This window comes from Pristiophorus japonicus, chromosome 20 (genome assembly GCF_044704955.1).
Source record: "Pristiophorus japonicus isolate sPriJap1 chromosome 20, sPriJap1.hap1, whole genome shotgun sequence".
Taxonomy (NCBI): domain Eukaryota; kingdom Metazoa; phylum Chordata; class Chondrichthyes; family Pristiophoridae; genus Pristiophorus; species Pristiophorus japonicus.
Genome location: NC_091996.1, coordinates 63,706,300 through 63,722,706, shown reverse-complemented (window position 1 = coordinate 63,722,706; position 16,407 = coordinate 63,706,300). Strand labels below are relative to the sequence as shown.

At 47.2% G+C, this 16,407-nt stretch overlaps 1 protein-coding gene across 1 annotated transcript in view; it reads left to right on the top strand.

Moving 5' to 3' along the window:
- Window positions 1–12,192, top strand: part of LOC139232540 (tubulin beta-2 chain-like) — an 83,052-nt gene extending 70,860 nt beyond the window's left edge. Inside the window, exon 4 of the mRNA XM_070862895.1 lies at window positions 11,065–12,192. Within this exon, the coding sequence (XP_070718996.1) occupies window positions 11,065–12,122 (1,058 nt within the window). The 3' untranslated portion in view covers window positions 12,123–12,192. The remainder of the gene's footprint in view (window positions 1–11,064) is intronic.
- Window positions 12,193–16,407: the final 4,215 nt, after the last annotated feature.

Here is a 16,407-nt window from a genome sequence, read left to right as displayed (position 1 = left end):
ACACCCAAGGGCTCTTATCTTGTGCAGTAACCTTTTATGTGGCACCTTATTTAATACCTTCTGGAAATCCAAATGCACGACATCTAATGGTTCCCCTTTATCCACCCTGTTCATTATATCCTCAAAGAGCTCCAGCAAATTTGTCAAACATGATTTCTCTTTCATAAGACCAAGCTGACTCTTCTTGATTGCATTATGATTTTCTAAATATCCTGCTACCGCTTCCTTAATAATGGGCTCCAACATTTTCCCAATAACAGATGTTAGGCTAACTGGTCTATAGTTTCCTGCTTTCTGTCTCCCTCCTTAAGTAGGAGCATTACCTTTGCGGTTTTCCAATCCGCTGGGACCTCTCCAGAATCCAGGGAATTTTGGTAGATGTATCCACTATCTCTGCAGCCACTTCTTTTAAAACCCTAGGTCAAGGGGACTTGTCCACCATTAGTCCCATTAGTTTATAGTGATTGCTTTAAGTCCGCCCCACAATAGCCCCTTAATTATCAATTTTTGGAATGCTATTAGTGAAGACTGATACAAAATATTTGTTCAAAGTCTGCCATTTCCCTGTTTCCCAGTATTAATTCCCCAGTCTCATCCTCTAATGAACCAATATTTACTTTTGTTACTCTCTTCCTTTTCATATACCTGTAGAAACTTACTTCTGTTTTTATATTTCGTGCTAGTTTACTCTCATAAACTAATTTTGCTAGTTTCTAAAAAATTACGACTCCTCTGGCCTTCCACTATTGATCGCAACATTGTATGCCTTTGTTTTCAATTTCATACCATCCTTTACTTCCTTAGTTATCCACAGATTTTCGTCTTTCTCGAGTCTTTCTTTTTCACTGGAATATATCTTTGCTGAGAGTCATGAAATATCTCCTTAAATGTTTTCCACTGGTTATCTACCGTCTTACTCTTTAATTTATTTTCCCTGTCCACTTTAGCCAACTCTGCCCTCATACCTTTATAATTGTCATGTATCTCACACTACTGTATATAACTGTATCTTACCATGCTATACATGACTGTAACTAGATATGACCTGTAACCACAAGCATACTTTACCACCAGGGGTGCACTTGCAGGAGACACTGTATACCTGTTCCACACAGGTATATAAAGGCAGGTCTCAGGCAAAAGTGGGCATATTCCGAAAGCTTATAGAGATCAAGAACTTGACCCTAGAGGCGGCAGCACTAGTCGCACAGACATTCTTGGCAGGAGAAGAAGAAACGAGGTTGATCTATACTGCGGGTACGACAACTAACGAAACATCGGAACAAGGGGTTCACAGCGTGAAACGAGCCGCTACCCCCACACACAGACAAAGGCAAGAGAGCAGGCCTTCAACAGCAGGCAGTGGCGCCAGAAGCCATCAAGGGCCACATGAACGGCCGTTCACACCTCATCAACCCGCAATGTGACCAATCAACTACAAACTGAGAGAAGCTCAAGAGAGATCAGCCAGACGCAGCTCATCCTTCGGAAACAATGGAAGCGGTTTGTGCTGGAGATGTGGGGGAAGGCACTCAACAAGGGGGTGTCGATTTCAGCATGCTGTTTGCAGAAACTGCAACTATACAGGGCATCTGGCTTGCATGTGCAGAAAAACAGCAGCTCGGCTGATATACGAATCGGAAGGGTCGGAAAGCAGACCAGAAGACGGTGGGTACAGTGCCCGGGACACCGAGGTACAGCGGGTCAACATGATCAATGTCCACTGTTCTTACAACAAGACACCTCCAATAATGATGAGGGTCCTACTCAACGGGATACCCGTCAACATGGAACTGGACACGGGAGCTAGTCAATCTCTCATGAGCGTCCAACAATTTGAACAGCTGTGGCTGCACAAAAGCAACAGACCAAAACTCACAAGGATCGACACCAAACTCAGGACTTATACCAAAGAAATCGTCCCAGTCCTTGGCAGCGCCATGCTCTCAGTCACACACAAAGGGACGGTGAGTGACTTTCCCTGTGGATTGTCCCCAGAGATTTCCCAGCACTGTTGGGGAGAAGCTGGCTGGCAAAACTAAATTGGAAATGGGATGATGTTCACGCCATGTCGTCAGAGGAACGGACCTCCTGCTTAACAGTTCTAAGTCGTTTTCAACATGTCTTTCAGCCAGGTGTGGGCATCTTCAAAGGGGCTAAAGTTAAAATCTACATCACACAGGATGCCAGACCGGTCCATCACAAGGCTAGAGCTGTGCCTTATGTGATGAGAGAAAAGACTGAACATGAACATAAGGGATGGTTTTCTAGACCAATATGTCGAGGAACCAACTAGGGGGGAGGCCATCTTAGACTGGGTGTTATGTAATGAGAGAGGATTAATTAGCAATCTCGTTGTGCGAGGCCCCTTGGGGAAGAGTGACCATAATATGGTGGAATTCTGCATTGGGATGGAGAATGAAACAGTTAATTCAGAGACCATGGTCCAGAACTTAAAGAAGGCTAACTTTGAAGGTATGAGGCGTGAATTGGCTGGGATGGATTGGCGAATGATACTTAAGGGGTTGACTGTGGATGGGCAATGGCAGACATTTAGAGACCGCATGGATGAACTACAACAATTGTACATTCCTGTCTGGCGTAAAAATTAAAAAGGGAAGATGGCTCAACCGTGGCTATCAAGGGAAATCAGGGATAGTATTAAAGCCAAGGAAGTGGCATACAAATTGGCCAGAAATAGCAGCAAACCCGGGGACTGGGAGAAATTTAGAACTCAGCAGAGGAGGACAAAGGGTTTGATTAGGGCAGGAAAAATGGAGTACGAGAAGAAGCTTGCAGGGAACATTAAGACGGATTGCAAAAGTTTCTATAGATATGTAAAGAGAAAAAGGTTAGTAAAGACACACGTAGGTCCCCTGCAGTCAGAATCAGGGGAAGTCATAACTGGGAACAAAGAAATGGCAGACCAATTGAACAAGTACTTTGGTTCGGTATTCACTAAGGAGGACACAAACAACCTTCCGGATATAAAAGGGGTCAGAGGGTCTAGTAAGGAGGAGGAACTGAGGGAAATCCTTATTAGTCGGGAAATTGTGTTGGGGAAATTGATGGGATTGAAGGCCGATAAATCCCCAGGGCCTGATGGACTGCATCCCAGAGTACTTAAGGAGGTGGCCTTGGAAATAGCGGATGTATTGACAGTCATTTTCCAACATTCCATTGACTCTGGATCAATTCCTATCGAGTGGAGGGTAGCCAATGTAACCCCACTTCTTAAAAAAGGAGCCAATTTGTATGCCACTTCCTTGGCTTTAATACTATCCCTGACCTCAGTAGTGGGTAAAATGATGAAATCAATTATTAAGGATTTCATAGCAGCTCATTTGGAAAGAGGTGACATGATAGGTCCAAGTCAGCATGGATTTGTGAAAGGGAAATCATGCTTGACAAATCTTCTGGAATTTTTTGAGGATGTTTCCAGTAGAGTGGACAAGGGAGAACCAGTTGATGTGGTATATTTGGACTTTTAGAAGGCTTTTGACAAGGTCCCACACAAGAGATTAATGTGCAAAGCTAAAGCACATGGGTTGGGGGTAGTGTGCTGACATGGATTGAGAACTGGTTGTCAGACAGGAAGCAAAGAGTAGGAGTAAATGGGTACTTTTCAGAATGGCAGGCAGTGACTAGTGGGGTACCGCAAGGTTCTGTGCTGGGGCCCCAGCTGTTTACACTGTACATTAATGATTTATACGAGGGGATTAAATGTAATATCTCCAAATTTGCAGATGACACTAATTTGGGTGGCAGTGTGAGCTGCGAGGAGGATGCTATGAGGCTGCAGAGTGACTTGGATAGGTTAGGTGAGTGGGCAAATGCATGGCAGATGAAGTATAATGTGGATAAATGTGAGGTTAAAACAGAGAGACAGACTATTATCTGAATGGTGACAGATTAGGAAAAGGGGAGGTGCAATGAGACCTGGGTGTCATGGTATATCAGTCATTGAAGGCTGGCATGCAGGTACAGCAGGCGGTTAAGAAAGCAAATGGCATGTTGGCCTTCATAGCGAGGGGATTTGAGTACAGGGGCAGGGAGGTGTTGCTACAGTTGTACAGGGCATTGGTGAGGCCACACCTGGAGTATTGTGTACAGTTTTGGTCTCCTAACCTGAGGAAGGACATTCTTGCTATTGAGGGAGTGCAGCGAAGGTTCACCAGACTGATTCCCGGGATGGCGGGACTGACCTATCAAGAAAGACTGGATCAACTGGGCTTGTATTCACTGGAGTTCAGAAGAATGAGAGGGGACCTCATGGAAATGTTTAAAATTCTGACGGGTTTAGACAGGTTAGATGCAAGAAGAATGTTCCCAATGTTGGGGAAGTCCAGAACCAGGGGTCACAGTCTGAGGATAAGGGGTAAGCCATTTAGGACCGAGATGAGGAGAAAGGCGGACTTGGAGCTCTGCGTCTGGCAGTGCACCATTTGTGCCCAACTCAGTAATGCCCCCAGGGAGGCCCCCCTAAGCCCCTGGCCCACCAAACCGTGGTCGCGGGTGCATGTAGACTATGCGGGCCCATTCATGGGCAAAATGTTCAGCCATGAACTCATTGAATGGCGGTGCAGGCTAGAAGAGCCGAATGGCCTACTCCTGCACCTATTTTCTATGTTTCTATGTTTCTATGAACTGGACCGGCTTCTGCGGGAAGGCATTATCTCCCCCTTGGAATTTAGCGACTGGGCAAGTCCCATCGTCCCCGTCATGAAGCCTGGTGGATCCGTACGAATCTGTGGAGATTACAAGTCTACCATAAACAGAGTCTCCCTACAGGACCAATACCCGCTGCTCAGAGCAGAGGACCTATTTTCCACATTGGCTGGAGGAAAACTTTTCTCGAAACTAGATCTCACATCTGTGTATATGACGCAAGAACTGACCGAAGAGTCTAAGCTGCTCACCACCATCAACACACATCGAGGCCTTTTTATGTACAATCGATGCCCATTCGGCATCAGATTGGCAGCTGCCATATTCCAGTGCAACATGGAGAGTCTGCTCAAGTCCATTCCAGGGATAGTTGTGTTTCAAGATGACATACGCATTACTGGCAGGGACACCGACTCCCATCTCTGCAATTTGGAGGAAGTACTAAGTCTACTGGATCGGGTAGGCCTAAGAGTTAAGAAATCCAAGTGTCTGTTTCTCGCACCTGAGGTTGAATTTTTGGGCAGAAGGATTGCCGCTGATGGAATCCGCCCAACAGAATCAAAAACCGAAGCAATTCGTCTGGCACCCAGGCCCCGGAATGTCTCGGAACTGCGCGTCTTTCTCGGACTACTCAATTACTTTGGGAATTTTATGCAGAACTTGAGCACGCTGCTGGAGCCTCTCCACGTGCTACTCAGAAAAGGGTGCGATTGGTTTTGGGGGGACGCCCAAGAACGCGTCTTCAATAAGGCACGCAACCTTCTATATTCGAACAGCGTTTTAGCCTCTTTTGACCCAGGTAAAAAGCTAGTTCTTACATGTGATGCGTCAGCGTACGGGGTCGGGTGCGTTTTACAGCATGTCAATGATGCGGGTAAATTCCAACCCATTGCTTATGTCTCCAGGTCACTTTCGCGGGCGGAGCGCGGGTACGGTATGGTTGAGAAGGAGGCGCTCGCATGCGTGTACGGCGTCAAAAAGATGCACCAATACCTTTTTGGGGCCAAGTTCGCATTAGAAACCGACCACAAACCCCTCACGTCCCTGCTATCCGAGTGCAAGGCAATAAACGCCAACGGCTTGGCGTGCAGTCAGCGGTGGGCACTCATGCTGGCATCTTACTACTACACAATAAGGCACAGACCAGGCACAGACAACTGTGCCGACGCGCTTAGCAGGCTACCCCTGGCAACCACGGAAGGGTCCGACGAACAGGACTGTGAGATGGTCATGGCAATCAATGCCTTTGAATCCACAGGTTCGCCCATGACGGCTCGCCAAATCAGAGCCTGGATGACCAGCGACCCCACGTTATCTTTAATCAAAAGATGTGTTTTAACTGGTGACTGGGCAGAGGCCCGCGATGCCTGCCCCGAGGAGATCCATCCTTTCCATCGGCGCGTGCATGAACTATCACTACAGTCAGACTGCCTGATGTGGGGCAGCCGAGTAGTTATGCCCTTGCGAGGCAGAGAGGCGTTTGTCCAGGAGCTCCACCGCGAGCACCCGGGGATTGTCCTTATGAAGGCCATAGCCAGATCCCACATCTGGTGGCCTGGCATTGACGCGGACTTGGAGCTCTGCGTCTGGCAGTGCACCATTTGTGCCCAACTCAGTAATGCCCCCAGGGAGGCCCCCCTAAGCCCCTGGCCCACCAAACCGTGGTCGCGGGTGCATGTAGACTATGCGGGCCCATTCATGGGCAAAATGTTCCTCGTAGTCGTCGATGCATTTTCAAAGTGGATCGAGTGCACCATTTTAAACTCGAGCACCACCTCCACCACTGTGGAGAGCCTTAGAACCATGTTTGCAATGCACGGAATTCCTGACATATTGGTCAGTGATAATGGTCCGTGCTTCACAGCACAGAATTTCAAGATTTTATAGTTGACCACGGCATAAATCACGTTAAGATGGCACCGTTTAAGCCGGCTTCCAATGGCTAGGCGGAACGAGCAGTGCAAATCGTTAAACAAGGCATGCTAAAAATCCAAGGTCCCACGCTGCAGAGCCGCCTGTCGCGACTGCTGCTGGCATACAGATCTCGTCCGCATTTGTTGACTGGGGTTCCCCCCGCGCAACTATTGATGAAACGGACCTTAAAGACTAGGCTATCATTAATCCTCCCAGACATGCATGAAATTGTTGAGGCAAAGCGCCGGAAGCTAACTGAGTACCATGACCGAAATTCGAGGGGGAGGTGGAATGAGATAGGGGACAAAGTGTTTGTGCTAAACTATGGCAGGGGTCCCAAATGGCTTGCAGGGACAGTAACAGGTAAGGAAGGAAACAGGCTACTGGTTGTACAAATGGACAATGGCCAAACCTGCCAGAGGCATGTAGACCAAGTAAAAAGTAGATTCACCAACAACACTGCAGAACCAGAGGCAGACTATAATGTGGAACTCACACCACACCTGGTGGACAGACAGAGGGAACAACCTGAGGAAAGGGCAGTCTCAACAGACAGCGCAGGCGAGATACCAGCAATCACACTGAACGAAACAGACAGCCCAGGTGAGATACCAGCAATCACACCGAAAGAAAAACAGGCACCAAGGCAAACAACTGAACCACAACTAAGACGCTCCACGCGAGAGCGTAGACCACCTGAGAGACTGAATCTATAAAGACAATAAGACCTTGGGGGAGGGTGATGTCATGTATGTCACACTACTGTATATAACTGTATCTTACCATGCTATATATGACTGTAACTAGATATGACCTGTAACCACAAGCATACTTTACCACCAGGGGTGCACTTGCAGGAGACACTGCATACCTGTTCCACACAGTTATATAAAGGCAGGTCTCAGGCAAAAGTGGGCACTCGAGAGCTGTGAAATAAAGGGGCAGGTCCAGAGTAATCTTGACTTCAGCATGTGCCTCATGTAAGTCTGTACTGCAGGGTCAGGACTTTACAGTAATTGCCTTTATTTAAGTTCAGGACACTAGTTTGAGACCTAGCTTTCTCACCCTCAAACTGAATTTGAAATTCTAGCATGCTATGATCACTCTTCTCAAGAGGATCCTATACTGAGATCATTAATTAATCCCGTCTCATTTCACATTGTCAGATCCAAAACTGCCTGCTCCCTGGTTGGTTCCACAATGTATTGTTCTAAGAAACCATCCCACATACACTCTGAGAACTCTTCCTCAAGGCTATCTTTACCAATTTAATTTGTCCAATCAATATGAAGATTAAAATCACCCATGATTATTGTCATACCTTTCTTACAAGCCTCCATTATTTCTTGATTTATACTCTGTCCTACAGTTTGGCTACAGGGGGTCTATAGACTACTCCCACCAGTGATTTATTTCCCTTATTATTGCTTATCTGTACCCAAACTGATTCTGCATCATGATTTTCTGAGCCAATATCATTTCTCACTACTGCACTGATCTCATCCTTTATTAACAGAGCTACCCCACCTCCTTTTCCTTTCTGCTTATTCAGTTCCCTGTTTTGGTCACCTTGCAACCACGTTTCTGTAATGGCTATCAGATCATACCCATTTATTTCTAATTGAGCAATCAACTCATCTATCTTATTAGGAATGCTGCATGCATTCGTATAAAGAGCTTTTAATTTTGTATTTTTATCCCTACTCTGACCCCACTTTCTGATGCACTCTTATGTTTATATGCTTTGTCCCTTCCTGTCACATTCTGGTTATCATTACCCTTTTCGCTATCCTGCACCATTACCTTCTGCTTTCTCTTTGACTTTTTACATTTCTACTCACTGGATCCCTCCCCCCACTAATTAGTTTAAAGCCCTATCTACAGCCCTAGTTATTCGATTCGCCAAGACACTGGTCCCAGCCTGGTTCAAATGAAGCCCATCTCGACGGACCAGCTCCCTCTTATCCCAGTCCAGGTGTCAGTGTCCTATGAATTGAAACCCATTTCTCCCACACCAATCTTTGAGCCACGCGTTTATCTCTCTGATCTTATTTACCCTATGCAAATTTGTGTGTGGCTCAGGTAGTAATCCAGAGATTATTACCTTTTGTGGTTCTGATTTTTAATTTAGCCCCTAGCTGCTCATACTCCCCCAACATAACCTCTTTCTTTTTCTTATCTATGTCATTGGTACCCACGGGACCATGACAACTGGATCTTTCCCGTCCCACTCCAAGTTCCTCTCCAGCCCAGAGGACACGTCTCACGCTCTCGGCTGCAGAGAACAGTATCTATCCCCTTAACTATACTGTCCCCGACCACTACCACATTTCTTTTTGTTCCCCTGACCTCAATTGCTCCTGTACCACAATGCTGTCGTCAGTTTGCGCATCCTCCCTGCAGTCTCTGCTCTCGTCCACACAGGAAGTAAAAACCTAGTACCTGTTCCTAGGGCTGAAGTTCATCCATCACTACATTCTGGTTCCCCATACCTTCCTCGAATGAGATGAAAGGCAGAAATGTGTTTAAAGTGCCCAGCTGCGATTACAGTAGGAATTCTTGGCTGGTTTGATTTTACTGCTGCTTCATCATCTGTTTTCGTGCCTCTGACATGGGGCGCCTATTCTTCATGTCATGTATCCAAACATGTTTACTGCTTGTACTATTACATATGATGTGCCACCAGAGGGCACTACTATGAGAAATTTGTACACCAGCTGTATGGTCACTAAGGTGTGCCACCAAAGGGAGACTTGGGAGTGCAGTGGGAGACTTGTAGGTTACCTGTACAGATGTGCCAGGCCTAGTATAAAAGGCAGGCTACCAAGTGTGATCCCCACTCTGGAGTTACATTAAATGGACTAAGGTCACTACAGTTCAAGTACAATACATTGCCTCGTGGAGTCATTATCAGAGCATCTAAAGACATAACACTTCATGTCCCTCCTCAATATTCTAAAGAGCCCACAATGAGTTTCCCATTGGGAATTTGGCTTTTTTGGGGACGTGGGGAAGCAATGGAGGGAAATTAGGTTACTCCAGCACCACAGGTGATGTAAAGCACCCGCTCACTCGTGCTCCCACTGCAAAATAGAAAGAAAGATTTACATTTATACAGTGCCTTTCATGACCTCCAAATGTTCCAAAGCACTTTACAGCCAATAAAGCACTTTTGAAGTGTAGTCATTGCTGTAATGTACAAAACGCAGTGACTAATTTGCACACAATAAACTCGCACCAATTGCATTGTGATAATTTGTTTAGGTGATGTTGGGTGAGGGATAAATATTGCCCAGGACACAGAGGAGAACTTCCCAGCTATTCTTTGAATAGAGCCATGGTATCTGTTACGTCCACCTGAGGGGGCAGATGGAGCCCCGGTTTAACATCTCATCCAAACAAATTCACTGGAGTGTTAGCCTAGATTTTGTGCTCAAGTCTCTGGAGTGAGGCTGGAACCCACACCGTCTGACTCTGGGGCGAGAGTGCCACCTACTGAACCAAGCCACTCCTACCTCCAGCTGACCCAGGAACTGTGCTTGCAATGACTGCGCTTCACAAGGGATGCCATCTGTGACTAGTGCCACGTGCTGCAATCTGACTGATGGCCCTCCTCCCCCACAGCCTAGTGGCTGTGAAGATCATGACTGTTCCTGAATCTTTATACGCTGGGGTTATTAGGCTATCAGTCAATCTCAGAATAATCACCTTTGTTATATAGTTCGTTCCACTTTTTTGCCCTTTGTGCAAAACTTTTATATTTGCATTAAATCCAGCTGTGTAACTAATCTAAATTCCTCTCCAAATAGTTAACAATGAATGGGATAGAATTGGCACAGGGAGACTTGGTGAGGGATCTGGGGGTTAAACGTAGACTCCTCACTTTCAGTGCCGAGACAATGTAGCAAAGCAATTTAAAAAAAGATAATAGGATGCTGGGGTGTGCTACCAGAACAAAGGTTATATTATGGTTCCTGCTGCACTGTTCAGACCGCACTTCGAGTAATGCGTTGGATATTAGTCAGCGGGTACAAAAAATGAGGGGCGTATGACGGAGGAGGGAAGGCAGAAAAGAGCAAGAAGAATCATTCCAAATGTAAAGAGGATGAGTTGGGAAAGATTAGAGGAGCTCAGCTCGAGAGTCTAGAGAGAAGACTGAGGGCAACCTCGGCAAGGGATATAAAATATCAAATGGTTTGTAAAAAGTGCCTGCAATGTTACTTCACAGTAAGGAGAACTAGTGAAAAGTTCATTTAAGCAGGTATTGGAAAGTTGTTTCCTGAAAGGGTGATGAATATTTGGAATATTCTGCCACGACAGGTATTAGAGACCATGACATGAGGGATATTCAAAATGCTAGCTGCAGGATTTAGAGTGCTGGAGGGAAGTGAAATGAGCTTGTTGGGCCAAATGGTTCTTCGTCGACCTTGACTGTTCTTGTGTCTTCTAGTAAAACATTTTATTTGGCATCCTTTGTTCTAGGACGTAGCGGTGCCTCTAATAACTGGGCCAAAGGTCACTACACTGAAGGAGCTGAATTGGCCGACTCTGTTATGGATGTGGTGAGGAAGGAGGCCGAGGGATGTGACTGCCTACAGGGATTCCAGATTGCTCATTCATTGGGTGGTGGTACTGGTGCTGGCATGGGCACTCTCATCCTTAACAAGATCCGTGAAGAATACCCCGACAGAATGATGCTATCTTTCAGCATTATTCCTTCACCCAAAGTATCGGACACTGTAGTAGAGCCTTATAACGCCACTCTGTCTATTCACCAGCTCATAGAGAACACAGACGAGACCTTCTGTATTGATAACGAGGCTCTGCACGACATCTGTTTCCGAACTCTCAAACTGACATCTCCCAGTTATGGTGACATGAACCATCTGATATCAGCCACCATGAGTGGTGTGACGACCTGTCTGCGTTTCCCTGGTCAGCTCAATGCTGACCTGCGTAAACTAGCAGTGAACATGGTCCCCTTCCCCCGCCTGCACTTTTTTGTGCCTGGCTTTGCTCCTCTGACCAGCCGCGGTAGCCAGCAGTACCGCGCCCTCACCGTACCTGATCTCACCAAGCAGATGTTTGATGCCAAGAACATGATGGCCGCCTGTGACCCTCGGCACGGCCGCTACCTGACCGTTGCCGCTATCTTCCGGGGCCGCATGTCCATGAAAGAGGTGGATGAACAGATGTTGAACGTACAGAACAAAAATAGCCCCTACTTTGTGGAGTGGATCCCTAACAACGTCAAGACTGCTGTCTGTGACATCCCACCGCGAGGCCTCAGAATGGCGGCCACCTTCATTGGCAACACAACGGCCATCCAGGAGCTGTTCAAACGCATTGGTGAGCAGTTTTCTGCCATGTTCCGCAGGAAAGCCTTCTTGCACTGGTACACAGGTGAGGGCATGGATGAGATCGAGTTCACTGATGCTGAGGCTGACATGCTTGACCTGATAGCTGAGTACCAGTATTACCAGGAAGCTAAAGTTCACGATAAGGCTGACTATTACGTTGATGAAGATGTTGATCAGTAGTCCTGAATACCATTTGCTGTGAACTCCCGATTCGTTACAGGGAGACCAGTCTCTCTAATCAGATCCCTTTTCCTCTCTCCTGCACTGTTCACATGATGTCACCTCAATAGTGAATGGATTTCAATTAAAATCGCCTGACAGTACTGAGGGTATTGACTTGTTAAGATTGAAATTGATATGTGTAGTTGTAACATATTAACTCTACAGGCAGGAGAAGCCCCTTGATCCATATTGGCCACCTATCCCACAACACTCCATTGGTGTATTTCTAATATCCCTGAATCCCAGTTAATGCTCTAACAAAAGGGGGTGAGTACTTTCCATCATGGTAAGAGATTCTCCTAGCAGCGGGTATTGTGTCCGAAAATATCCACCTGGGCTAAGAAAGAAAGTACTTGCATTTCTATAGTACCTTTACTGGCCTCAAGATCTCCCAGAGTGCTTTGTAGCCAATTAAGTGCTTTTTGAAGTTCAGTCACTGTTGTAGGAAACACAACAGCCAATATGCACACAGCAAGCTCACACAAACAGGAATGTGTTAATGACCAGTTAATCTGTTTTTAGTGTCATTGGTTGAGGGATAAATATTGGCCAGGACACTGGTGAGAACTCCCTGCTCTTCTTTGAATAATGTCATTGGACCGTTTAGGTCCACCTGAGAGGGCAAACGAGGCCTCGGTTTAAAGTTTCATCTGAAAGATGAGTGAAACATTCAGTTTCCTGTGAGACCCACCTTTTCCAATGATGCTCAACAAATATCCATGACACAAAATGCAGATCTGTTGACTCTTTTATGCTACAGTGTCCTGTAATTGCTCATGTGAATATCTGTCTGTCATGGTGTTGGATAGTCATCAATTGGGGGAGGATGGATTTCACTCAAGTTTTTTTGTTTTGAATCAGAAACTGGCATTGTGTTTATTGTGCTATCATGAAATTGTGTTCTTGACATTTTGGTGTTGGTTCTTGGCCGTGTATATTCTATACATCTTTACAATGAGCTGTGGAAATGATAGAGGGGGGAGATTTCAAACACTTTTTTTAGAAACAGATTTTGGTGCGAGATGTTTGATATTTTTCTGTTTTTCGATGCGCTGTAGAAGAATTAATGCTGTAAGAAATGATTGTGTTGAGTTGCATGTAGAGACAATTTTGTAGTTAAAATAGTACCCATGTAATCTCTGCTGGATGCCTAGAAACTCATTTGCTCTGAAAAACAGGTGCAGAGTGTGCAGGAGGCCGGGACGGGGACAGGGCAGAGTGTGCAATGGCGGGGCAGGGCATACAGTGTGTGTGTAGGGGTGGGGCAGATTGTGCAAGTGGTGGAGTGGGGCAGGGCAGGGCGTACAGTGTGTGTAGGGGTGGGGCAGATTGTGCAATGGCGGGGCGGGGCAGGGCAGGGCGTACAGTGTGTGTAGGGGTGGGGCAGATTGTGCAGGGGCGGGGCAGGGCAGGGCGTACAGTGTGTGTAGGGGTGGGGCAGATTGTGCAAGTGGTGGGGTAGGGCATACAGTGTGTGTAGGGGTGGGGCAGATTGTGTAAGTGGTGGGGTAGGGTGTACAGTGTGTGTAGGGGTGGGGCAGATTGTGTAAGTTGTGGGGTAGGGTGTACAGTGTGTGTAGGGGTGGGGCAGATTGTGTAAGTGGTGGGGCGGAGTGTGCAGGGGTGGGCCTGAGTATGCAAGCGGCGATGTGGACATGCAAGAGGTGGGGCTGTGTGTGCAGTCGGTGGGACATGCAAGAGATGAGCTGGATGTGCAGGGACTGCGGCCTGGTCACATGGTCTCAGTAACCATGGACAATGGGTGCTGGGACCTCATTGGAAGAAGGCAGGCGTGCAGCAGCTCTACCTGTTCTACTTATTGGTTGTATGCCTCTTTAGGGGTGGTTTGGCTTGTGGAAAGTATTTTTATCTAAGCTGATACCATACGGTATTTGTGTGCCTTTTGATTAAAATAGAGTCCTGGCCCTTCCAGAACTTTCTGCATTTTAGCAGTCAGCTTGCATAAACAGCTAAACCTGCTGTTAGATGGCTGATGGCCATCAGACAGCTAGGAGACAAGTCATGCTGAGACAAGTAACCCCCCATGGTGCTCTCCTATTGTCTACACTACAGGAGTTCCATGTCACCCCACCCTTATCTTCTAGCCATTATCTCTTTCCGAGACCTCATCCATTTGATGCAAACAGATAAACTGACCAGGAAATTGAAACAATCCTGACACAATACAAGACAGGTGATAGCCCATTACCTATGACTCATGGAGTAATGGCCGTTTGGCTTTCTGATAACCCTGACAAAAGGAAATATCTGGACACCATGTCAGGACCAGGATATAGTAATTAACTCTTTATCTGTATTCACTGACTGTGAGACAGAGCAATACACAGGGAGAGGCCAGAACTTTGGTTTTACTGTATAAATATCTTGTTAAACTGAACCATTTCGGAGGTGTTCATTTAGCCCTTGACTGAGTGAAACCTACCCCTTGCGAGCAAGTAAATTAAAAAGGAAACTTCTACCGGAGCTGTAAGTGTCGGAGTCATTCTTTTCGGAGGTCGAGATTTCGACAGGCTGCAGGCAGCAGGAAAGCTTTAAATTGGCAGATGTGGCTTTAAAAGCTGCAGATGGGGTACCCAGGTTCTCTGATGCTGCGTCGGTCCAGGCAGTCAGTCCACAAGGAGGGAGATCCACACATCTACACAACTGCTCCGCTGTCAGTTGGAAGAGGTTGATGAGGAGGTCAATGCCAGGAGCTGAGCTCCTAGGGCAAGGTGGCATTACCGACCAAAGTTCAATGACCACACCAGGGTTGTCAAGGTAAGAATCCAAGCTCTCAGCTCAATAACTCTGCTCACACCCGCATCACCTGTTGCCGCACTGCTCGAAATACATGCTTGCCCCGCTTCCCTTCAGTCTCCCATAGTCACCGCACCACACTTCACTCCACCTCCTTCCCATACTCTCACACACTGCACCTCCTACTCTCATCACTATTGCAACCCTCACTTCCCCACACCTCACATCCCCACACCTCACATCCTGCGCACAAAACCTGCACTATTTGCCCACGACAGGCACATTTTCTAAACAGCTCAGCAGGTTGTTTCTAATGCACTTTCTTCTTGCAGGTCGAAGCTGACGCACGACATGAGGGACCAGGCAGCGAGCTTAGGAGGCCGAGCCCACTGACACATCCTTACCTCATTGCAGCACATCCTCGATCCCATGAGCAAGGGTACAGTCACGGCTGTGGCGAGTGTCAACGGTGGAGAAGGTGTCGCGCAGGGTTATGTTACATCTTGCCCTCTTTCGTTGTGAGGTTCCTCAATCGAACCTCACAAGCACCAACTCAGAGCCTGGCACCATGTGTATGCTGCAGGGTAGGTTAGAGGAGTGGTCTTCACATGGTGAAGCAACAGGGTAGGGGATAGACAGCACAGGTGCCTGGTGAGATCAGATACTTGGTCTGCTGCAGAAGACTGTGATGTTGACTTTGGGAGCCCAGTCGACCATAGAAGGCTGATGGGCGTCCAGGTAATGCCAGGTGCACTAGTCACCCTGTCACCGTGGTTCAGGGCTTGGAGGAGTCCAGCTCCAATTTGTGTTGGGGCTTTGTACGGAGAATGCAGACCATTGTGTCCAAAATGGACTGAATGGTCAGCTCCCTCAACACTGCAGTTGGGTCCACCATGATGGAACCTTTGCTAACTGCTCACACTGCTGCAGTGGAAGCTCTGATGGCTGTCACCTTGGCTCTGAAGGTCAGCGTTAACTCATGTTTCCAGCACATCACACCTGCACTCTGTTCTCACGCAGAGCACTGGGAGGGCCGTGGCTCCACTGGAGAGGCACCTTCTGTCTTCTCGGGAGGAGAGCATGCCTGCTCCCACTGCACCAGTGCCCTTGTCAGTGCCACTCAGCCAGCTGGGCCAGACTGGTCCAGCCCATGCCAGGATGCTGCAGCCTGCAGCCAGGCCCTCAAGGAAATCAGTTCAAGGTGACAGCAAGATAGGGGTGCAGTCATGAAATCACTTCAAATACAGGGATGAATCTTAAGGGAGGGTTGAAGAAATAATAGAGATTATTAATAGAGATTACCAATAAGAAAGCTGAAAGTCTGATCTGGATGGATTGCATACTGGCGTAATACATATAGGGGCTAAAATTCACCGTCCCTGAAGGGACAGGCTTTGGACGGCTGATCGAGAAAAACAATCGGCCGCTGCGGTTGGTTGTTTTTCCTTCCCTGAGCCATATTCAGCTCTGGGGGTGGGTGGGGGGG